The 22,303-nt window shown below is 35.1% G+C and overlaps 5 protein-coding genes and 1 long non-coding RNA gene across 6 annotated transcripts; 4 read left to right on the top strand and 2 right to left on the bottom strand.

The window, feature by feature from the left end:
• Nucleotides 1-384: 384 nt before the first annotated feature.
• LOC107781034 (mitochondrial import receptor subunit TOM20) lies at nucleotides 385-4,479 on the top strand. Its single transcript, XM_016601662.2, has 6 exons — nucleotides 385-586; nucleotides 753-831; nucleotides 1,611-1,780; nucleotides 1,869-1,916; nucleotides 3,473-3,559; nucleotides 4,033-4,479. Exons 1-6 carry the CDS (start codon nucleotides 494-496, stop codon nucleotides 4,159-4,161), a joined length of 606 nt encoding a protein of 201 aa, XP_016457148.1. The 5' UTR covers nucleotides 385-493; the 3' UTR covers nucleotides 4,162-4,479.
• A 594-nt stretch (nucleotides 4,480-5,073) lies between these two features.
• Nucleotides 5,074-9,887, top strand: LOC107781033 (uncharacterized). The gene is made up of 9 exons (XM_016601661.2): nucleotides 5,074-5,372; nucleotides 5,761-5,876; nucleotides 6,647-6,700; nucleotides 6,809-6,833; nucleotides 7,024-7,146; nucleotides 7,489-7,655; nucleotides 7,768-7,837; nucleotides 8,384-8,482; nucleotides 9,558-9,887. Exons 1-9 carry the CDS (start codon nucleotides 5,172-5,174, stop codon nucleotides 9,615-9,617), a joined length of 915 nt encoding a protein of 304 aa, XP_016457147.1. The 5' UTR covers nucleotides 5,074-5,171; the 3' UTR covers nucleotides 9,618-9,887.
• A 937-nt stretch (nucleotides 9,888-10,824) lies between these two features.
• LOC107781035 (ribonucleoside-diphosphate reductase small chain) lies at nucleotides 10,825-12,002 on the top strand. The gene is given in 1 exon segment (NM_001325308.1): nucleotides 10,825-12,002. A coding segment is annotated over 1 exon segment (990 nt). The 5' UTR covers nucleotides 10,825-10,877; the 3' UTR covers nucleotides 11,868-12,002.
• A 1,409-nt stretch (nucleotides 12,003-13,411) lies between these two features.
• Nucleotides 13,412-14,931, bottom strand: LOC107781037 (F-box protein CPR1-like). The gene has a single exon (XM_016601664.2). The coding sequence runs from the start codon at nucleotides 14,693-14,695 to the stop codon at nucleotides 13,544-13,546; it is 1,152 nt and encodes a 383-aa protein (XP_016457150.1). The 5' UTR covers nucleotides 14,696-14,931; the 3' UTR covers nucleotides 13,412-13,543.
• Nucleotides 14,932-15,319: 388 nt separating this feature from the next.
• Nucleotides 15,320-16,857, bottom strand: LOC107781038 (F-box/kelch-repeat protein At3g23880-like). The gene has a single exon (XM_075233775.1). It carries the CDS (start codon nucleotides 16,613-16,615, stop codon nucleotides 15,491-15,493), a length of 1,125 nt encoding a protein of 374 aa, XP_075089876.1. The 5' UTR covers nucleotides 16,616-16,857; the 3' UTR covers nucleotides 15,320-15,490.
• Nucleotides 16,858-17,443: 586 nt separating this feature from the next.
• LOC107781039 (uncharacterized) lies at nucleotides 17,444-20,096 on the top strand. The gene is made up of 3 exons (XR_001646944.2): nucleotides 17,444-17,583; nucleotides 19,068-19,127; nucleotides 19,892-20,096. It is a non-coding gene; the product is annotated as an uncharacterized LOC107781039 (long non-coding RNA).
• The last annotated feature ends 2,207 nt before the right edge of the window (nucleotides 20,097-22,303 follow it).

Here is a 22,303-nt window from a genome sequence, read left to right as displayed (position 1 = left end):
GAAGATAAAATATAATACGTGATGATAGAAAGGAATTTATCAGCAAATTAATTAAATAACTAGGTCATTCTTTGCAATTTATCCAACAACATAAATATTTTTAAGAAGAATTAACATAAATAGTTGGCCACCTAATCGCTTAAACTAAAATTAGAAGGAGGATGTATAATATATATATGTAATTGGTGAATAATCTATGTATATCGGTTAGAAAAAATAAATAATGCATCCGACCAGCTATTTGTGTAAAGATACCAAAGCTCATCAGCCAGCCTAATCTAATCTGGAACAGGCCCACATTTTATACAGTGTGGATTAGGCCCAGAGACCATTTACAAAGTCCAGTCCGGATGGGATTCGCTAACTTCACCGGCAAGTCCGCTGGGTGTTTTACTACTTACAAAAGGAAAACTAAGGGGACGAGGTTTCAGGTTGAAGCTTAGAACCCTAACTGATAAAGTTATCGCACGAAGCCAAATCGACAACTTCGGTAATGGAGCAAAACGATTTCGATCGCCTCCTCTTCTTCGAGCACGCTCGCAAGACTGCCGAAACTACCTATGCTAAAGATCCTCTCGATGCTGATGTATGTACACTTTCTTCTCTCTTTATGTATTATTTATTACTTTCGGGCAGTATGTACGTTCTTATGCTTATCGTATTAGTTTCATATAGCTCCAGCTTATATTAAATTGAGATTAGATCCCTAATGCCTAAGGATTGGTTTCTATTGTTTCCAATTACGCTTGCAGAACTTGACGAGATGGGGAGGTGCATTGTTGGAATTGTCACAGTTCCAGCCTGTCGCGGAATCAAAGAAGATGATTTCTGGTATTGAGTTTAGTACTAGTATTGTAATCCCTGCTAAAAGTTTCCTAGAATTGGTTCATTGGACAATCTCGAGTTATTGGGATGTTAATTTAATTAATTCTTCTTGAAGAATCAGTCTAAAGTATTAAGGTAATGAGTGTGAAGTGGACTAAAGACCTTTTAGACACTGCCTTTTCTTTTATTGATGGTTTCCGGGCCAGCTTGTGCACACCTCTAATATTCCATCACGTACCTATTCACAGCTTTATATGTGTACAGTAACTCTACCCTCTAAGATTTAGGTATATGGGAAGAAATCTCTTAACTATTTTAAGCACCTTGAATGCCCTTTTAAACTGGACGTGAGACTATATATTTCAACACTTCCCCACATATAACCAAATTGGGGTTCTCGTGTGGACTTTGCGAGTGTGAGAAGTGACCTGGGTTGGCTCTAAGACCAAGTCCATGTGAAAGAACTTAAAACATCCAACACAAAACCTAAGAGAACAAGTAGAGTGGCTAAGACATTTTTAAACACCTTGGATGCCCTTATATACCACTGGGACATTTATGGATTTCACAAAAGACATTTTCTATATCGTATTAGGGCGTTTCATGGGTGAGTAATCAAACAATTTTTTACGTCGCTCAAAGACAAAACTACTATGGCGTACTTACACTATTGAAGGAAATGGTTGGAAGGTGGTTGAAATATTGGGACCTCTGTTTAAATGAGTCGATGGAAATGAAGATAGTATTATCAGTTCTTGTCTTCTAATTGGCAATATATTGTTTAGATGCTATCTCAAAATTGGAGGAGGCTTTGGAGGTTAATCCACAGAAGCATGATGCCATTTGGTGTTTGGGGAATGCACATACATCCCATGCATTTCTAACTCCTGATGAAGATGAAGCTAAGATTTACTTTGACAAATCAGCTCAGTGCTTCCAGCAGGCTGTTGATGCGGTATATATTTCTTCAATGTAGATTCTGATATTTTTAGTGCTTATTGTGGGAGGCTTATTGTCATAACTTTTGTTCCTGTGAACTGTAGGATCCAACCAATGAACTTTATCGGAAGTCTTTAGAAGTTGCTTCTAAGGTAAAGCTGGTGTTTTTTAGCTTAGCTTTGATATGTTGAATGTGCTGAAGTTTTGTGTCGCATTTAAGAATTCCCCATGAGTGTCTGAGCAAGTAGTTCGACGTGCATAGGTGAAATTATTCATTGTCAAGGAAAAAGAATAAAATATTTGACAGCACGCTGCGCCGATCATTCAATAAGTAGAAAGCTCCTCGAAGTACACATGGAACTCCTCCTCCTCAAAAGTAGGCCCATCTATACTTTGAGGAGCTTTCCACTTATTGATTGATTGGCGCAGTGTGCTGTCACATTTTTTATTCCTTTTCCTTGGCAATGGATAATTTCACCTATCAAATGAAGTTCTGTGTGATTCAATGCATGGTTGCTGAAAAAAGTAATTGGTATGAGGCAGCCTTTTCTCTTCCAATATGCTAACGTGAGCACATGATCCATTCTTCTCGTAGTAAAGTGCCATATTTTTAAGGAGTTACCTAGGCTCACACAATACATTTGTAGGAGTAAAGGAATACATGAAACTAATTATTGCACGTGGAAGGGAAAAGCGTATGAAATCTATTTTTCAATGACTGTTGTACAAATTGACATCATTCAAAAGGTCCATGGGTTAGTCTGGGATTGGCCATCTACTAACGTGTTACTTATACAAGTCTGGGATTGGCCATCTACTAACGTGTTACTTATACAAGTCTGGGATTGGCCATCTACTAACGTGTTACTTATACAAGTCATTAAACTCTTGGTACATTAGGGTACATGATTAGGCAGCCGAAATTGGCTGCCCGAAGTATGATTTAGCAATTGTGCTGTGGCCTCACATTCAGAAGATACTTTGATTACTCACTTGCATATATTTGCCCATTCCTTGTGCATGTTTAGTTGTACAAATATATCCATTGAGAATGATGATCTGTATACTTTTTAAACGATAAATTCCAGTGTCATAATGTTTTATCTGATCCTTTCTGTTACTTAAACGCACTGCTAGATTCTTCGGATAGCTCATAGTCTCATATTTCTAAGGTGGCAAAGGAATTGAAAGAAATTTGATCTTGGATTTCATTGCATCTTATTTTGTGGAATGAATAGTTGTGCTGGATTCTGTTTATTGATATAAAGCTAATATGTTTCTAGATGCCCTCCTAGGTGATCTATACTGCTCGTGGTATTACTTTTGTTTATTCTTTTACAGGAACCAGTTGCTTCTTTTTAATCACTTTATCAAGCATGAATGGTCTTTTCTGTTATTTATTTATGTACTTGTACATTATATTTAGGCTCCAGAGTTGGTTTACATCCTCTGTGTAGTTTGCAGGCTATTACACAGAGAGAGGTTTACCCAGTGCGCACAAAGTGCTCACCTCACCACAGAGTGCTCACCCGAAGGGCAGAGGCTGTGGCGAGATTGTAGCGGCTGCGGGTTTCTCTCTTACCAAAAAAATTTAGGCTCCAGAGTTGCACGCGGAGATTCACTTTACCAGTTGCTTCTTTTTAATCACTTTATCAAGCATGAATGATCTTTTCTGTTATTTATTTATGTTCTTGTACATTATATTTAGGCTCCAGAGTTGCACGCGGAGATTCACAAACAAGGTGCCATGCAACAAGCTATGGGACCAGGACCTTCGACATCAACAAGTACAAAGGTATTATTGTCAGTTTTGCCCTCCACTCCGGTGCAAGAAATTCTTACCCATTAAGATACTAAGTATATTTCTAATGCTTAATGCTACTTCACTTTTATTTATTTTTAATTATGTTTATAGATCATGATCTCTTTTCTTCGAGTCTATCTCCTCTCTTTCATTTTGTATTGTGGAGCAGGATGTTTTTTCAAAGTGCAGATTGAGTGGCAGTCCCTTCTATGGCTACAAAATTAGAAACTTTATCCTTCTTAAAAAAATTAGAAACTTTATGTGGAAATTTGTCTTCTCGGAATTTTTGTGGTTTTGTTTGTCTTTTTGTTCTTTATAGACTTTGTTAATTTTTTCTGTGGTTATGGTTATGTTTGTTTGAATTATTGAAATTCCAGAAAAGTCTGCTCGTTTCATCCAACTTAATTTCACTGTCAACCGGATTTTGCTTAACCTTTCAATATCTGTCTGCTCTTGCATTCCAGGGTTCAAAGAAGAAAAAGAGCAGTGATCTGAAGTATGACATTTTTGGATGGGTAATACTTGCTGTTGGAATTGTTGCGTGGGTTGGTTTTGCAAAATCTAATGTGCCGCCTCCTCCTCCTCCAAGATAATGCCGCAATACAGTCTTACAGGCCCAAATACATGGAGTATTTTCTTGCATTAGCAGCAGGGCTTTTCGCAATTCATGCTTGCCATATAGCTAGGATTTACGTGTAATAGGGTTTTGAATAAGAGTGTCTTTTTTATTCTCGATTCTTTTCATAATTCTAACGAGGCTCTCCATTGTCTTCATATTATTTAGTACGATTTTCAGAAAATTGTGCGCTGTGGTTCCCTGGTTGACTTTTACCATTTGCCATTCTGAATTATAGGTCGTTAATTGTTGTTTGACACACTGATTTTCAGTTTAGCTTAGCAAATTTTAGAAACTACATTGCAGTTAAATTGGTGTTTGCTTTACAAGGTTTGGTAGGATATTGTTAACTGTGTTATCTTCCATTCAGTAGATCCAGCAGGGATTTACTTACCTTCATGTTTGGTCGAATAATCTCTTCTAAGAAAACTTGATATTTTAGTTCTTCAACGGACTCTTTATTTCCTTCATTCCTTCGGACATTATGAGTGGATATTTCCTCCCTCTTTTTTCTACCTAAAGAATATTCTTTAGCTTCGATAAGTTATGTAGTCGGTAGCAAATATGTTTGGTGGATTTCTCTAGTACTTTTATTAATTTGAAAGCCATTAAGATATCTTGAAATGTTTTAAACACCTTAGTGATATATTTTCAAAAGTTCATTACCAAGATCTGAAAACAACAGTTTTAAAAATGAACTACATCCAAACGTCAACATTTATTTTGCGTAGGTCAAGCTTAAATTTAACATAATTAATTCCGAAAAGCCAAATGAATACAAGTTTTATAGTCACCGTAAAGAATTGTCGATTGTTTTCTCAAAATAATACTTGATTAGAGAAAATTGCGTGCAGTCGATAGTACTTGATTTATCCATTTGGTCACAGCGACGTCGTTATATTTCCTCCCAGTAACTAACGAGATAAAAGCCCACTTTCTTCAGTTTTCTGTCTCATTCTGGAAAGGATCATTTTGGGAGTGGAAGAGATGTTATTGGAAGCTAGAGCACAAGGACACTGGGGAGTTGCCGGAGCAGTTCCTCTCACTTTCCGCCGCTCTCTGTGTTCAGTCCCCACTCGCGTGTCGTTCCACGGTGCTGCTCCTCCGCAAATCCGCCGATTCCAACCGTTGGCTGTTGTTAAGCGAAGTCCTAAACGTCTCAAATACTCGGCTCCTCGATTTACTAAGGTTTGTATCTCTCATCCTAAATCAATTTTATTTCATGTAATTATTCATAGTATGTTTCCCGGAAATTTGGCCAAGTGCATGAAATTTTTTATTGCAAACTGCAACTCTTTATAATCATTCAGTTTCGAGCTGCATTTATGGTGCTTCCTATTTTGTTTTGAAGCAGAATTTCAGAATTTTGATGAGACGTTTGATAAATGAATTATTGCTTTGTTCGTTTTTATTAATACTTGGAACGCGGTGGTAAGAAGATGGTTTCAGTTTCGAGCTGCATTTTTGGTGCTTCCTATTTTGTTTGCAGCTGAATCTCAAAACTTTGATGAGACGTTTGATAAATGAAGAAATGCTTTTATTTATTCCTTATTACTAATAATTTGGAACGTGGTAGGAAGATGGATTGCTGTATGTTCAAGTTGATCCATTAGGATCAGACTCGTGGAAGTTGGATCCAGTTGTTGAACTTCTTAAAGGAGGAGCTGTTGGAGTGATTCCCACTGACACTTTGTATGTTATATTTGTCACTCTTTAGTTTGTGTTTAAACCTGAACAGATGGACAGGCGGCTACACTCATTCTTATTTTTCGGGTATACTGTGCTTGTCATACTTGGTTCAACTTCTAGTTGGGTTATGTATAACAATGTCTGGTGTTAGGATTTCCTATCTTTTTTTTGTTCTACTTTTATTAGCAAACTAAGTCATCATATTTTACCTTTTTATTCTTTTCCTCAACAATTGAAGCCCGACTTTTAGGGTTTAGAAGATCATAGACTTGCTTGGCATCAAGCCTACTTCACTCAATTGGATTGAGGAATTATTGATAGTTTTGAAACATCTATATCCAATAATGCAATTTCGTTGTGAGATTAGATAGAGGGAGGTTGCTTTCAGTCTGCTAGGGGAAGAAAAATGTGTTCATCTTTTTTTCTCTATAACACGGGGAATAAAATGGATGCACTGCACAAAGCTATTTCAAGGATATCCGAGCACTCAAAATATAGGCTGTTAAATCATGCTTTATCAAACTTTTGTAATGCCATTACTGTGTCAAGCACCATTCTCTAGACAATATGGGCACTTAACATGCTCAATTAACTGTAGTATCTCCATTATCACTTAGGATCAATCATCTCCGAAAATAAGAAAAGGTGCACCCCTGTGGCTTAATGGATTTTCCAAGTTAAACATGACACTCAGTATAAATTTGGTTAACAAGTGTGCTTATCCTCGATTACAGTCTTCTTATATTCTAAAATTTGATGTCTTTTCAAACTAGGTATGCAATAGTTTGTGACCTGAGCAGTCATTCAGCCATTGAACGCCTTCGCAGGTAAAATATGTTATTACCTCACTGTTACTATAAATTCAAACTTTACATTGCTTTCTTGAGTCCCTTGATGTCAATTTCCATTTCTTTTTCTTTTGTTATTTTGGCCAGAATAAAAGAGATAGAACCTTCAAAGGCAAGTTGCATTGATGTTGCTGAACTGAGCCTTTGCTGAACTTATTGTCACCAGATAAAGCAACCTAGTGGATGTTGGAGCTGATACAATTGATTTTATCATTTCCTGGACTGCCTCTGTTTTCTCCATATTTGTCGCTTCCACTGTAAATTTATGTTGTCTTCTTTACGTTCTTCTGTGGTTTTTGCAGCCCCTTAGTATCATATGTCGATCCTTCCGGGACATAGATACATATACAACAGGATTTCCTCGTGGTAATGACCAAGGTCTTACAGACATTTTTCGAGCAGTCAAGCATTGCCTACCTGGTCCTGTAAGTGTGCATAACATATTTTTGGTAGAGACTTGCACTGTGAATTGTTAATACATCGAGAATGTAGGAAGTCAACTAACATCCTAAAGATTATATTATCATCAGGTTTTACTATGTGGGGTCTGAGTATTACTTTTATTGGTTTGATTCCTTGTCGGTCGTCACCTTACTTCATGCAGATTTTGATATCTTCAGATAAAGTTCTTTTTTCCTTTTATTCTTTCTGTGGGGGTTGACAGTATAATTGTTTGACTCATCAGCATTTGACATTTTGGGTACCCAAGTCTGGCTAGACATGTAAACTTCTTCAAACTGATAATGCACTGCTTGCCTATGTGGCAGTACACTTTCATCTTAACTGCTAGCAAACAGCTACCAAAACAATGCACGAGGTATGGGACTGCTACATCCAGATACGCTTCAAGGAAAAATGTTGGTGTTCGTATACCTGATGATCCGGTCTGTCAAGCACTCTTAGACAAGATCGATGGACCTCTTATATCCACAAGGTATGCTAGCATAGCTAAACGAGTGAGCTGATTTTTGCGCAGTAGCTGCTTTATTTTTGACTGACATGCCTAATGATAGTAATCCTGATTTATTTATCACGGAATGGTTCAGTGTCAAGTCACCAGAGGAGAACGAGTGGATACTGGATCCTGTCATTATAGCTGATGTATATGGTCCAGAGGTACTATTCTGCCAATGAGTTCAGCTGGTTTAGGCTGTTCTCCATACTTGCAAGCAAACCTCCCCCTTTCTTTAAATTTAGAAATAGAGAGGAACGGACTAAGTATTGTTTCTGGAGCAATATTCTCAGAGGTGTATGCTCCTTCATAATGGTAACGGTTGTGTGCAACTTTTCATCTATCAGCTTACTTATGTAAACTCCTACACCCTTGACTGTGAATACTAAGTAGGATCTCATTCATTCCATTCTGCTCTGACCTATGGATTTTATATTTCCCTTGTGTGTTATGTGTCTCTTAGATATGAATCTATAAATGCTGCAGTTGTAAGTTGGATATGTTTAATTTCTCAAATTCTGCTCATGTCTTACTTGTATATGTTTTTTCCTTTGTCATGGAGCTCTATTTCTGTATTTTGGTTTCCTACATGTTCTGGTTCACTAGAAAAGGTTTTGGTTGGTCAGTTCCCTGTCCTCTTGTGATTTCTTTTGGTTGTAATCTTTTAAATGGATTGAGTTTCTCTCTCTTTTCTTCTTTGATCATATAAGGGACTTGATTTTGTTGTTGATGCTGGTCTTCGGGTGGCTGATCCATCTACTGTAGTAGATATGACTGCAAGTTCTCCTCGTCTTATACGGCAGGGAAAGGTAAACTAGTGGTTTCTGGACCTGATGTCTTAGCACTCTGTTTACCTATATGATGTCATATGTTTTTAAATTTTAAATTATTGAAAGCTAGCTAGCAGTTTGCCACCTATTCAAAGTAGGAAAGTAGAGTGGCTGATTCTGAGTGCATATGCATGAATGATGTGTCAAATTGGAGGGTGTACAGATAACCTGGTAGCCCTTTATAATGAGAAAACCTTACTGCCCTATATCTGCATAAGCACCTTCTCCAATGACAACTGCAGTCTGGGTTGTTTTTCTACATTGTATGAGAGTCTGGTAACACATCAAGAATGTTTGAATTAGACAAAGCTGCCAAAGAGGCGACATTCCCTTCCCACTCTTAGTGAAGAGGATGAACTCATCTGATAAAATTGGAAAATAGACGATACTGTATGTGGTTGGGGTTTTCTAGTTTGGCAAAGAAAGTAATTTCTCTTTCTAAAATATGGGATACGTTTCTTGAGATACATCATGTTGTGTTGAGAAAGCTGCTTAATTAAGTACCAGCCAGGATTAGTAGAGTTCCTTTGTCTTAAAGGTTCAATGTTCATGAAACGGTTGAGAAGTAGCAAGGACATATATCATGTCAAATATCATTGCAACAAGCTTAAGGGAGATGTTAGATAGCAGTTTATGCATTGTTGGATTGTGCCCTTTAAAAAGTGATTTTGCTTCAAAATAATGGTCAGCAAATAGCTTATTACTGACTGCATTTTTGGTTTCTCATTCATTGTTGTATTCATAATGGTCACGGGTTCGAGCCGTGGAAACAACCTCTTGCAAAAATGCAAGGTAAGGCTGCGTACGATAGACCCTTGTGGTCCGGCCCTTCCCCGGATCCCGCACATAGTGGGAACTTAGTACACCGGGCTGCCCTTTTTTGTTTGTTTGTTTGTTGTATTCATAATGGAACACATGGTTGTTCTATTTGCTGGTAAGGCGATTAACTATGGATCAATTAGTTTTTCTCTTCTCTCCTGTCAATTCTCTGAACTGTGATGTTTGCATTCATTTTATGGTCCTCTTTTTGTTTTTCTTGTTTACCTTCCTTCAGGGTCCTAAGCAGCCTTGGATGATAGCAGTAGACGACGATTCTGCTCGGGATGGAAATTGAAAAGATCCCATTATTGACGCAGTTTAAGTAAGACTACTGCTTAAAATTCACACTGCCTAAAGCCAAAGCTCTTGTACAGCACACAGATAAAGATAGTGAATCCCTTTCAATCTGGATCATCGTCCATCAGTCTTTCATTAGTGTACATTGGTTGTAAATACTCAATGTGCTAGATCATGAAGCACATGTAATAATTTGCTTGTCTAAACTCTAAACTCTAAAGCATGCACTTGTCACACTGTCATTCAACGGTCATTTCTATTGTGTTTTCGCCTCGTTGTGCCAGAGGACTCTGCCTCTACTTTCTTTCTCGTTGTTGTCTAGTGAAGAGGAAGACGCTGTTTATACGTCCTCAGTCTGTTTGGCTTCGATGACTGAAACTGTTCCTAATCATTTGATATTTTTTTGTTATTAGACAAATTATTAAGGTAACCATCTTTATTCAAGTAATATTTGGTTATTGGCTCTACGATTTAACTTTTATTGTTACTACAACCAAAATTGGTTGTGATTAAATCAAGTAGAGTAGTAGACATGCCTAGAAATGAGCAAAATTGTTTCCGGACCACGAATAAAGTAAATCAAATTGATGAAGCTTGAGCCAGAAGTTTTAGGTTGGTGTGGAGGTTCCGCTCCCAAGTCCCAATGAGAAGTGTTGGCACTATGTAAACCACTAGCTAAATAATATGCTGGACAAGTGACAATTAAAAGTACAAAATTAATTTTTATCAGGCAAACATAATATGGTAATGTTATCAGTGAAATCTTAAAATGTACTTGGAAATCTAGATGCAAACTGTTAGCAATGACAGAGCATTAAAAAACAAACCAACGGCGGCCCATATTCAAGCACGTCAGAAATAACGTAGAATTTATTCGGTTGTAAATTGTAGTAAAAATTTCTTTTTCCCGCATGTAATAATTTGCGTAGAAAGGAAAAGTAAATATTGAAATATCTAAATAGTGGCGGCAAAATTTGAAACTCAAAAATTTGTGGTCCATTAGTCTCTTCAGCCAGTTGGATTATATTCATTCTCCCGCAAGCTTTTTTAACAGTTTTAACAAAAATCAAAATTCTCCCGCAAGCTTCTCCTCAAAAAATTCAAAAATCGCGCTCTCACCCTCTCATTCAAACCTAACCCCTCTTTGGCTGCCGCCTTTATATATCTTCTCATTCCCACCATTCTTTCTCAAGCCACTCATCTTTACAAAACCCTAGAAAATATCTTTCATATCCAATTTTCAGAAAGGAAAACAAAAATGCCTCTAATTCCAGAAGAGCCTTTGCTGGCCTCAAGCCCAGATCGGTTCTGTATGTTCCCAATTCAATACCCACAAATTTGGGAAATGTACAAAAAAGCCTTAGCCTCTTTCTGGACTGCTGAGGAAGTCGATTTATCTTCAGATACCCGTCACTGGGAAACCCTAACCCCCGGCGAAAGGCATTTCATCACTCATGTCCTTGCCTTTTTCGCCGCCTCAGACGGCATCGTTTTAGAAAACCTAGCCGGAAGGTTCATGAAAGAAGTCCAAGTTGCGGAGGCGCGTGCTTTCTACGGCTTCCAAATCGCGATTGAAAACATCCATTCCGAGATGTACAGTCTGCTTCTAGAGTCTTACATCAAGGACTCTGACGAAAAAAGCAGATTATTCCGCGCAGTTGAGACTATCCCCTGTGTTGAGAAGAAGGCGAAGTGGGCACTACGTTGGATCGACGGTTCCGAAACATTTGCGGAGCGTTTGGTTGCATTTGCTTGTGTGGAAGGTATTTTTTTCTCTGGAAGCTTCTGTGCTATATTCTGGTTAAAAAAGCGGGGGTTAATGCCTGGATTAACCTTCTCGAACGAGTTGATTTCAAGGGACGAAGGTTTGCACTGTGATTTTGCTTGTTTGCTTTATAGTTTGTTAAGGACGAAGCTTACTGAGGAACGAGTTAAGGGAATTGTTGCAGATGCTGTGGAGATAGAAAGGGAGTTTGTGTGTGACGCGCTGCCTTGTGCGCTGGTGGGAATGAATGGAGATTTGATGAGCAAATACATTGAATTCGTGGCTGATAGATTGTTGGATGCTTTGGGTTATGATAAGTTATACAATGCTCAGAATCCGTTTGATTGGATGGAGCTGATTAGTTTACAAGGGAAGACTAATTTCTTTGAGAAGAGAGTTGGGGAGTATCAGAAAGCTTCTGTTATGTCCAGTTTGAATGGGAATGGTGCTACTCATGAGTTCAAGTTGGATGAAGACTTCTAAATTTTAGTATTATTCTTGGTTCGTTTTTATTTTTTGGAATGGTAGAGTTAGGTTTGTGCTGTTCTTTTAAGAATCCACATATGTAGTTTGTGTGTTAAGTTTAATATCAGCACAAGTGTTGTGTAATAATTTTAATTAATGTTGTTTGTTCTTTGTCCTCGTATGGAAAAAGCGCCTTTAGGGTATATGAAATATCTTTCCATTTACTTCAGTTCTCTTTTGTAGCCGTCTTCATTTGAGCTCAAGATATTATAGATAGAATTTATTGTTGCAGCATTTTCCAGTTATTTTTGAGAAACAATCAAATAGGTCAGCTGAACAAAAATGGACTTGAATTCATATAGTGATTTTGCTTGAAATTGGAGCTGGCCACTATTTACTTTCCAACTACTTATAATGTGGTACCTGGATTACCTTGAGTACATTTCATAGCAGTAGCATCTAAAAGAATTAAGTTGGAAGGAGGAGCGTCTAATATACAATTTTCAATGTCTATATAAAATCCAACAGATCAGTTTATCAGTGTGGAGACGGCCAAGTTGGCAGGTAAGAATCTTTTCACTTGAATGAGATGTTATAATTAAACAATTGGATTTTTGTTGTTTGTTAATTGTCCTAGAATGGAAAGTGCAATCTTTTCTTTGATTGATAGATCAGTGAATTTTAAAAAGTTTGGGCATGACAGAATAAAGTTAAAGAGTTCTCTTGCTTACTGCAGGTTCTTGCAGCCACTGCTGATGAGTTTGAATAAAAGCAGGTGAGTGTTTTTCCTCAATTGTTGCAGTCTGAAAACTCCAACAAAGTGGTCAAAGACACGAATACATAACGAGTAAGCTGATTCAGAATCTTTGTTTCCATTAACAAAGTACCTATGAACTCCAGTCTCCAGATAGCAATTAACCAGCCAAAGAAATACTCTTTTTGGTCTTTTTTGAACAAGCTGCCACTCTTATTAGTCATTTTTGACAAGTATCAAAAATTAAAATTTTATTGTATCAGAATGTTTTAGTAGTCTTCCATAGCTCTTTCACATGTTCACCATCTTAATAGCAGTATCAAATTAAATGTTTTCCCCCATATATTCATCATATATAACTAAATTCAAAAGCAACAAAGTGAGTACTGTATAAAGGCTTTATGCTTTTCAGATGAAATTCACATCTAAAAATAATTAATTTTGTTGTATGAAGTCATGCAGCGGATTCAAGTAAACTCTCTTCTTATAAGGTGGGACCGCCCCTACTCCAGGGGCGTATGTAGTGTATTAATGACTAGTTCAACTGAACCCATAGTTTTTGACGTGTAGTAAAAATTTATATATAAAAATTCACTAAAATTGCATATATAGTAGATATGAATCCATAATTTTAAAATATAATTGGTTCAATATTAAAAACCTTAAAAGATGAACCCATATGCCCTACTCGCGAGGTAGAAAGCTTGAGTTACTAACAAAATGAACAGATGTGCATCCAGAAGATACTTGATTTACTAACATAATTAATACATGAATGACCAAACAACACTATATAAAATGAAAGTATCTCAATTACGCAACTTCAAAAGTCACTGCATTTCAAAGTAGTAGATAAGATTATAAGAATGACATTGTAACATGAACAAGGTGCCTCAATCTTACATGAGAGCCATAATTATTTTCAGACAGCCAACACAATTTAATGACCCAATTTCGGAGAGATCAAACTTTCCGTATAAACAGATTGAAAAGTACTTTTGTGATCAATGGTAACTACATCAATATCATTACAATCTAGAGGCCATATTCGATTGCTTAATCCCAGTAATCCATCAGATATTATCCTATATTCAATTCTTGTTAGTGTTCTCCAATCTCGATAGTTGAGTAACACTTCATCATCTGAAAACCTATATATCGGCATGATACGATAAATCTCGTTATTTGGTATAGCTAATACTTTTGTCCAAGATTCATTGACACCATAGTCTTTTATTACCCATAAATTAAAAGTTATCTTGTTATAATAAACACAAAGCATTCCTCCCGACACTGATAGGCCCACATCAACATCAACAATGATTTTGTTTAAAGGGAGCAGACACATCATCTCGGGCAATTGTATCTCTCGGAACATCTCATTTGAAATATTAAATGAAACCACAAAGAGCTTTGATAACCAGCCAAGCCAATGAAGAGCTCCATGTACATGTGTCAAACATTCCATAGTAGACAACAAAGAGATATTTGTCCTACCTAAAGTTTTATCAATTTTTCTCCAAGAACCACTTTTCAATGCCAGAATTTGTTTGTCATACCAACACATGTCAATCCTAAGAACTTTATAGTCATCACTAGTAGAGTCATATCCCAATCCATAAATAGTTTTCTCATCATAGTCATCACTAGTAGAGTTTTCCGAGTGAGGAAGTACTATTGATTCCCCTGTGGAGGGATTCCATACCAATATTATTGAAGGTTGTGCCAAATCACGATTACTCCAAATCCCGATGAGAAACAGGCCATCGCAACAACAATAGACTTTTATACCATCTGCTGGATTACAACTTGAAGGCCAATCAAATTTCCTGATATCCTTAACAAGTTGAACCAAGGATAAAGAATAACAATAGAAGTCAAAAACTTTATCCTTAGGGGACCATTGGGAAAAAAGCAATTTTTGGGAATTGGGTTGGTACTTGGCATGATTGAGATGTTTCTTCTTAAAATAAGGTTCAGAGATCAATGTATTCCAAGATTCTGAAACACACTTGAAACGAACAAGTGACTTTACTGGTAGCCTGGTGAGGATGTCAATAAGTATTTCATCCTTTTGTATGTGAATTTCCATTACCACCAAAATGCTTTGCTAGTTCACAGGTTGAAGACGTTAACTTCTATAAGGAAGATATACGAAAAAACGAAGAACAAAGACTAAATAGAAAGCTAGCAATTAGAGAAGTACCTCAAACGCACTCACTTTGTTGGAGAAGACAGGTAGCTGTGATCCAGTGAAAGATTATATAATGCTATTGCAGAGAAAGAAATAGGGTTAAGCGTTGATACAGTAATTGTATATATGTATAACTTTGCTTCCTTGTAGAAATAGAATTTGATTCCTAAAAGGATTGGAGTACATTTTGTGTTAGCATTGTAAAAGGATTCCACGTTCTATCAAATAGCCAGTTATATTAATTGTTTGTTTTTTCTAGTCATATACCTAGATTATACACAATTATATACATATAATACATAAAAATTATGCATATATTATACATTCACCGATTATTTTTAGTTTAAGTGGTAGGGTGGACAACTATTTGGGTTAATGCCTGGATTAACCTTTTCAAATGAGTTAATTTCAAGAGACGAAGGTATACTGTTTGCTTTAGAGTTTGTTACGGTTCACATAAATTGGAACGAAGTTATTCGTATCTTTTATTCCATTGAATAATACTAATTGAGGGATTTTCCTTTTGTTGAAATTACGAAGAAGTGAAAATGCTGAATGCCTTCTGGAGTAGGAAAAAAGGCAGAAGAACAAATAGAACTAGAAAGAAATAAAACATTTAATCTTACATCATAAGCAAGTACTTATACTAACTAATGAGAGTCATACTTATTGTTTAGACGGCCAGCACACAAATTAATGATCTAATTTTGGAGAGATCAAACTTTCCGTATAAATAAAACCATCCTCATAAATTCTGATTGCACCAATATCACAAGCTTGAGGCCATATCCGTTTGCTTAATCCAATTGGTCCATCGGATGTTGTATAAACAGGACTTGCTATCCAATCTCTGTAGCGAAGTAGCATTTCACCATCGGAAAACTTATATATGGGCCTGATAAAATGAATTCCATTACTTGGTATATTGAGCAATTTTGTCCAAGATTCTATGACACCATAATTTTTCATTACCCATAAATTAAAAGTTATCTCGTCGTTATAAAAAACACTAAGCATTCCTTCCACTACTGATACGCCCACATCAAAATAAAATGCCTCTGGTCCTGTCTCTGTCATTAATGGCATTGTCTCTGGCAATGGTATTTCTCTATACTTTTCATCTGAAATATTAAATGAAGCCATAGAGAACCCTGGTAGGAAACCAAGCCAATGAAATGTTCCATGTACGAATGCCAAACAATGCCAACTAGACAACAAATAGGAAACCTCCCAACTTGAGGTTTTATAAATTTTTCTCCAGGAACCATTTTTCAGTGCGAGAATTTCATCGACTGCTTGTTCCTCCCTGTCAACCCTAAACAGTATATAATCATCACTAGTAGAGTCATATCCCAATCCGTAAATAGATACCAGCTGTGGCGTTTCATGGGGAATTATTATTGATTCTCGTGTGGTGGGGTTCCATAGCAATAACAATGAAGGTTGATCGTCAGGTTTACTCCAAATTCCAATGAGAAACAAGCCGTCGCAACTAGCAAAGACTTTCATACGGCAATATGGAATTTCAGAATTTAAAGGCCAATCAAGACTCCTTCTATCCTTAACAAGTTGAACGGGGGATAAAGAATAACAATAGAAGTAAATAGTTTTATCCCTCCTACTTCCGGCAAAAAGCAATTTTTGGGAATTCAGTTGGTTCTTAGCATGATTGAGATGCTTCTTCTTAAAGTAAGGCTGAGAGATTATTATCTTCCAAGATTCTGAAACGCACTTGAATCGAAAAAGAGTCTTCACTGGTAGTCTGCTGAGGATGTCCATTACTATTTCCTCTTCTGGGATGTGAGTTTCCATTACCATACTGCTGAGACGTTTATATAATTTTTTTAGAAAAGATATATAAACTAAAAGACGAAGAACAAAGCAATTAGAGAAGAAAAGAGGTTTTAATTCAAATGCACTCACTTTGTTAGAGAAAGCCAACGACGGCTGCTAGCTGTGATCCAAAGAAAGAATATAATACTATTCCGGACAAAGAAATAGGGTTAAGCGTTGATCTAGTAATTCTATTTATAACTTTGCTTCCTTATAGAAATAAAATTTGATTCCTAAAAGGATTGGAGTACTTTTTGGTGTTGTCATTGTAAAAGGATTCCACGTTCTAAAAGAAAAGCTCTAAATAGTTATAATTCATGTTTGCTTAGGACGAAACCTACCGAGAATCACGCAAAAGAAGAAAACTTTGAAATTTGCACATAAAATAAATAAAGATGTGCAGGTGTGTCTTATGTAAGAGGATAATGGGGAGCTGTATATTTCATGGACTAGCTGTACACCAACTAGAATATAAGAATATTACACTAGTAATTAAGGTAAACTTACTTTAAATTGAATAACATATTTTTAGTTGAATAACATATTTTTAGTATTACAAGAAACTTGATCTTTAGCGACCACTTCTTAACGAAATGACATGAATCTGGTCGTTAAAAGTGTACTAATCACGACTAATTTTTTCTCCGGTCATTAAAGCCAATTTTTAGTTCAGCATTAATGAGGAGAAAATATTTGCTCCTTTAAAAGTATAATATCCGGCTGTAAAACTAAATTAATCAACAAATCATTAAGGCTTTTATTTTTCCCTCTCTTTTACTTTTCCCAACCCCATCCCACCACCCCCTCCCCAAATAAAGGAAAAAGAAACAGAAAAAGAACCCTAAGCCATTCTCTCTGTTTTCGAAGAGTAAATTATGCGGTTCAAACTGATTTGCTCATCACCTGTGACTGATAAAAAATCGATCTACAATTTTCTTCTCTTTCTATTCAAGGTAAGTCTCGCCAAATCCCTAAACCTGCAGTAGAAACTATGGAGTGTGAAATTGGGTGTTTTTTTGCAGTTCTGGCCATCTCTTTTTTGATCGTATTTATTATCTTTTACAGAAACTGCAATGGTTTAGTAATCTACTTTTGAGTATTATAATGGAAGTTCCTGCGATGGTTTGGCAATCTAACAGTTCTTTCGGTGTTGTTTTACTTTTCTGTTGTTGGTTATTTGTATTCAATAGTCTCCTCGAACCCTAATTTGTGTTTTGCATTGTCTTATTCATATTTTATCTCAATTCTCACAATTGCATAGTCTGTATCTATTTATGCCATAACATCTGATCCATTACCCCATGACACATCTGGAATCAATTGCCTCGACAGCGGTATTTTTATTTAAAATGCGAATGCCTTTCTTAAAATAGGAAAAAAAAAGATTTCTGGAAATTGAATTGTGTATGTGTTTGCCTCAATAACTCTATATTCCTTTATTCTCTAGGTAAAAGTCACCATTAAAGTGAAAGCATCAGTAATTATTTGTTTCACTTCATTTGGAAGGGCATCAAAGTAGAGTTTGTCATTATTACTATATTTCTTGGGATATTGATTCTCTTTCTTTATAAGAGTTGTAATTTATGCTCATGTAAATAGATTGATAGCTAAATATAGGCCAGCAATGCCAGTATTGTCTTTTGTCATTCCTCGACTCAAGATAAATCAACTGAAGTGGAGTGCTAGCGGTGCATTTGAGGTACAACCTAGGGCTCAAAGTTTTTTTAACTATCAAATCCAGCTCATCGGCCGATAGCCTGTTAAATGCATTAGTAGAGACTGAGTATTAAACTATTGCACCTTTGTTTACTTGATATTTTTCTGTTTCCTATTTAGATTTGTCGTTTGATTAAGTAGTTCAATTGATCTGTTCATTTAAACTGATATTATGTCATCCGTTGTTCGACTCCACTATAAATTACTTTAGTAATAATACTGAAGTTTGTGCTCCATTTTTTTTTTGTATCGACGTGATTATTCTATTTTTTCCCCTTCTTAACGATTGTGGAAGAGTTTTTTGAAATTTTTTTTAATTTTGTGTTTCAATTTGTCATTTTTCTTGTTTATAGCGAGTCCTATGGTAAACCTATTTGATGTAATTGCAGTATCTGACAGCTGAAATGTTAACATATCCTGTTGTATTTGACTTATTTATTTTGATCTATAATTTTCATTCTTCAATTTTATTATATGAAAATATCATAATGACAAAGATGTTTGAAATTGCAATGATTAGCTTTTGAAGCGTCTACACTATTTATCGATCACATCTTTCTAGTTTCACTACCAATGTAGTGATCTACTAGTGTCTCCTTGCTCTTTTACTTTATTTCATCTGCTTATTGTTTTTCCTCGTTAATTGTTTTTACGTAATCTTGTGTAACATTTTATTGACAATGAAGCTGACAGATCTTGTGTTTAATTTCGTCATATTCAGGCAAGGCAATCTCTTATTGTCTGAGGTCTTTTCCCAATGCTGGCTGATCCTCGACATCTTGTACGTCATCTCATCAATTTGGTATTTCACGTTTGTTGTTTGATTTATCTTGTTCTATTATTGGTATGGTTGATTACATTTAGGTTTTCTTCTTAGTTAGAGTACTTTGTTTTTTGGTTGGCTCCTGCTCTATCGGTTTTTGCTGTCTATAGATCCCATACAGAAACTTATATGGTTTCCCCTCTTCCATTCTTTCGTGTTGCTTATAATTCGTTAATAAGGTCATATTATATTCCATGCCTATTGCAAACTTGAAACTTGTGTCAATTTGAATGGCTTTATGTAGTTGAACAACTTTCATCCCAAATGTTCTTGATTGGATCTTCATATACTTCATTTTGGCTTGTTAATAGAACTAGCAATACTGAAAAAATAGAAATTTGTTTAATGGGTCCTCCCATAGTTCATTCATAGGAGTCAGTGCTCAGTATCCCTTCCAAGCGCTTTTCTAAAGCAGTGTGTTTTGGAGATGTTTAACTAATTTTTGTTGTGTTCATAACGCACCCAACAGAAGAATGACCATCAATGCCCATTTAAATATCAATAATAAAACCTTTAAAGTATGTTGTATTTAGCCGCTTTCATTTAGAGAGGTCAAAATTTATCCATGGTTTAGCTGTTCCACTGAATTATTAAGCCAAATTGATTATATTGTACCTCTCATCCTTTGTAACATAGTGATGTGGACACATGCCTGTGTATATGCTTGTCAAGATTTTGAAGTCTTTCTATTAATAATTTTTTTTTAATCTTTGTTCTTTCAGGAGATCAAGAATTTGAAGTTTAAAGAAATTTTCCCAGAAGAAAGTACAGAGCAAGTATAAACAACTGCAAATATTAAAAAACAAGTTGAAGCACAAGAGATACATGTTTTCTATTTTGTTTAGAGTTGTTTAAAGATGTTCTCACTTGTACATGAATTCTGTTCTCTTTTGTTAGGAGTTGACAACATACTGTCATACAAATTGGATAGGTATATTCTTGTAATATAACACTTTAGTTCTTTGTAATAGACTATGAAATTTATATGAACATATATAATAATGTCTTTTAAGATGTGTATGTGTATCTAAACCTTGAAAGATTCGGTTCGATTGTTGTGGAAGATTAATAAACAACTAGTTAAGGTGAAAGAATAACGACCAAATTTGTTGTCATAATTACAAGATTTAACGACCGGAATTACAAGTAACAAATGGAAATGTGGTCGCTAAAAGGAGCTACAACGACCGGATTTCTCTTGTTGTCGCTAAAGGTTCTTTAACGACCGATCTGAGATCCGGTCGTAAACTTTTAATGTCGAGGCTTTTAGCGACCGGTGACGACCGGCTTTTTCCTGGTCGTTATTGACTATTAACGACTGGATTAGGGCTTTTAACGACCGAATTTCCCTTCGCTAAAGGCCTATTTTCTTGTAGTGAAACTTACACAAAATACAATATTATTTGTGCATGAAAATAAGCTGCTTCAATCAAGAAGAACCATATCCAATCTTTTGATTTGCCTATATATTATATGTAAAAACACGAATGCCCTTTGACGAAATGTCGTTCGCCTTTTTACCCTTAAAAAATAGAATTCACACCGGATAAAATAGTCATTTTATTAATTTTCCTAATATTTAAAATTTTGAAATCAACTAAACTTTATTTATTGTAGTAGGAAATCTCAATATTTAGGACATTTAAATCAACTAAAATTTTCCTTTTATAATTCAAAATCCTAATATTTAGGACCAATTATAACAACTAATTTTGACGTTGAACTGCCATTTAGGAATTCAAATTTTCAATGTTTTAATATCTAACCACTAAACATTATATTTGTATTCAAGACATTAAAGTCAAAAAATGAAGAACTGCTATTACTTTTTAATTTGAAGAAAAGAAATACTATTATTGGTTCTTCCATTTTTTTTTTATCCAGTACTATTGTTTATACTAAAAGTAAAGTTAGACGGGGAATTAGAGTTAAAATAAGCTAATATACAACTAATATGAAGAATTAATTTTTACTCCTTCTGTCTCAAATTATTTATTATTTTAGAAGTTCAAGATAAAATTAATTATTTTTTTCTATTTTATCCTTAGTAGTAATTATTCTTGAAGATGTAGATGACACATAAATAAAGTAAATGTTCAATGAAGAGAGATTATTAAATACATAAATAAGGGTAAATAGTCAAAAAATCATTTTAATTAATATTTTTTTTAAAGACGTGTAAAAGAGAAATACAACAAATAATTTAAGACGGAGAAAATATTTATTAGTAATCAAGACTCAAGAATTAGTAATCAAGACTCAAGAGCCTTTAAATAGGTAGAAAGATGATGAATTATTAGTGTTATGAAACATTTAGTTTAACAACAAAAGCGTAACTCCAACCAAACAAATAATTGGTCAATGTCAGAAATCATCAATTGGTAAAAGTTACAATTACGGATTATTAGTACAAAAGTTACAGTAATCAATAACGTCACAAAGTTTACTAGCAAAATTAATTAAGTTTTGGTTGGTGGAATTATATTTTCTAAAAGTTGAAGGCAGCAAATTTTATTGGTATTTATCCTAAAAAAAATAGAAAAGAAAAATTTTAACTCACAAAATTAAAACTCTGTATTAAAATTATTCAAAGTCGCAAGTCGATCTATATTTTTCTAAATACAAGAGGACTAAAAACAAATAACATTGGATCTTTGATTAATATTAATTACTATGTATATATTATTTTCGTCAACAACTAAAAAATATACATGATATAAATCAATCTCTCTCTCTCTATATATCGATCTTTTTTAAAAGAAAAATGTGTTATGTAAATTGAAATAGAGGAAATAATATTTATATAAATTTTTAAAAATTTAACACTCACCGGTATATATACACGCGCAAAACGCGTATCCTAAAGCTAAAAGTTTATTTACAAATATAACCATCAAATACTGAGTGAATACTCTACCCTTCAGCTAAACATTACTTCAAAAATATTTTTGTACAAAAATGTAAATACATATTCTAATAAATATATTTAAAAAAATACTTATTGGGCATTTAAGAGTTCCTTCTAATAATCAGCAATGTTATGTTTGTCATTTATTTCATGCAATGTACGATTCAACTTATGCTTAAAAGTTCAAAAGTTACAATGTGAACCGTTTCCATGCATTTATTAAGAA

This window comes from Nicotiana tabacum, chromosome 17, assembly GCF_000715075.1.
Source record: "Nicotiana tabacum cultivar K326 chromosome 17, ASM71507v2, whole genome shotgun sequence".
Classification (NCBI taxonomy): Eukaryota; Viridiplantae; Streptophyta; class Magnoliopsida; order Solanales; family Solanaceae; genus Nicotiana; species Nicotiana tabacum.
Note: the sequence above shows the minus strand (reverse complement) of the source record. Positions and strands in the feature narration are given on the sequence as shown.

Bases quoted from the DNA above. Each gene is read 5' to 3' on its own strand.
- LOC107781037 (XM_016601664.2), bottom strand. From the start codon at position 14,695: ATGGAAATTCACATACAAAAGGATGAAATACTTATTGACATCCTCACC.
- LOC107781033 (XM_016601661.2), top strand. From the start codon at position 5,172: ATGTTATTGGAAGCTAGAGCACAAGGACACTGGGGAGTTGCCGGAGCA. The intron at 5,877-6,646 runs GTATGTTATATT...TTTTCAAACTAG, and splicing joins GTGATTCCCACTGACACTTT to GTATGCAATAGTTTGTGACC. The intron at 7,838-8,383 runs GTACTATTCTGC...TGATCATATAAG, and splicing joins CTGATGTATATGGTCCAGAG to GGACTTGATTTTGTTGTTGA.
- LOC107781038 (XM_075233775.1), bottom strand. From the start codon at position 16,615: ATGGTAATGGAAACTCACATCCCAGAAGAGGAAATAGTAATGGACATC.
- LOC107781034 (XM_016601662.2), top strand. From the start codon at position 494: ATGGAGCAAAACGATTTCGATCGCCTCCTCTTCTTCGAGCACGCTCGC. The intron at 1,781-1,868 runs GTATATATTTCT...TGTGAACTGTAG, and splicing joins TCCAGCAGGCTGTTGATGCG to GATCCAACCAATGAACTTTA. The intron at 3,560-4,032 runs GTATTATTGTCA...CTTGCATTCCAG, and splicing joins CGACATCAACAAGTACAAAG to GGTTCAAAGAAGAAAAAGAG.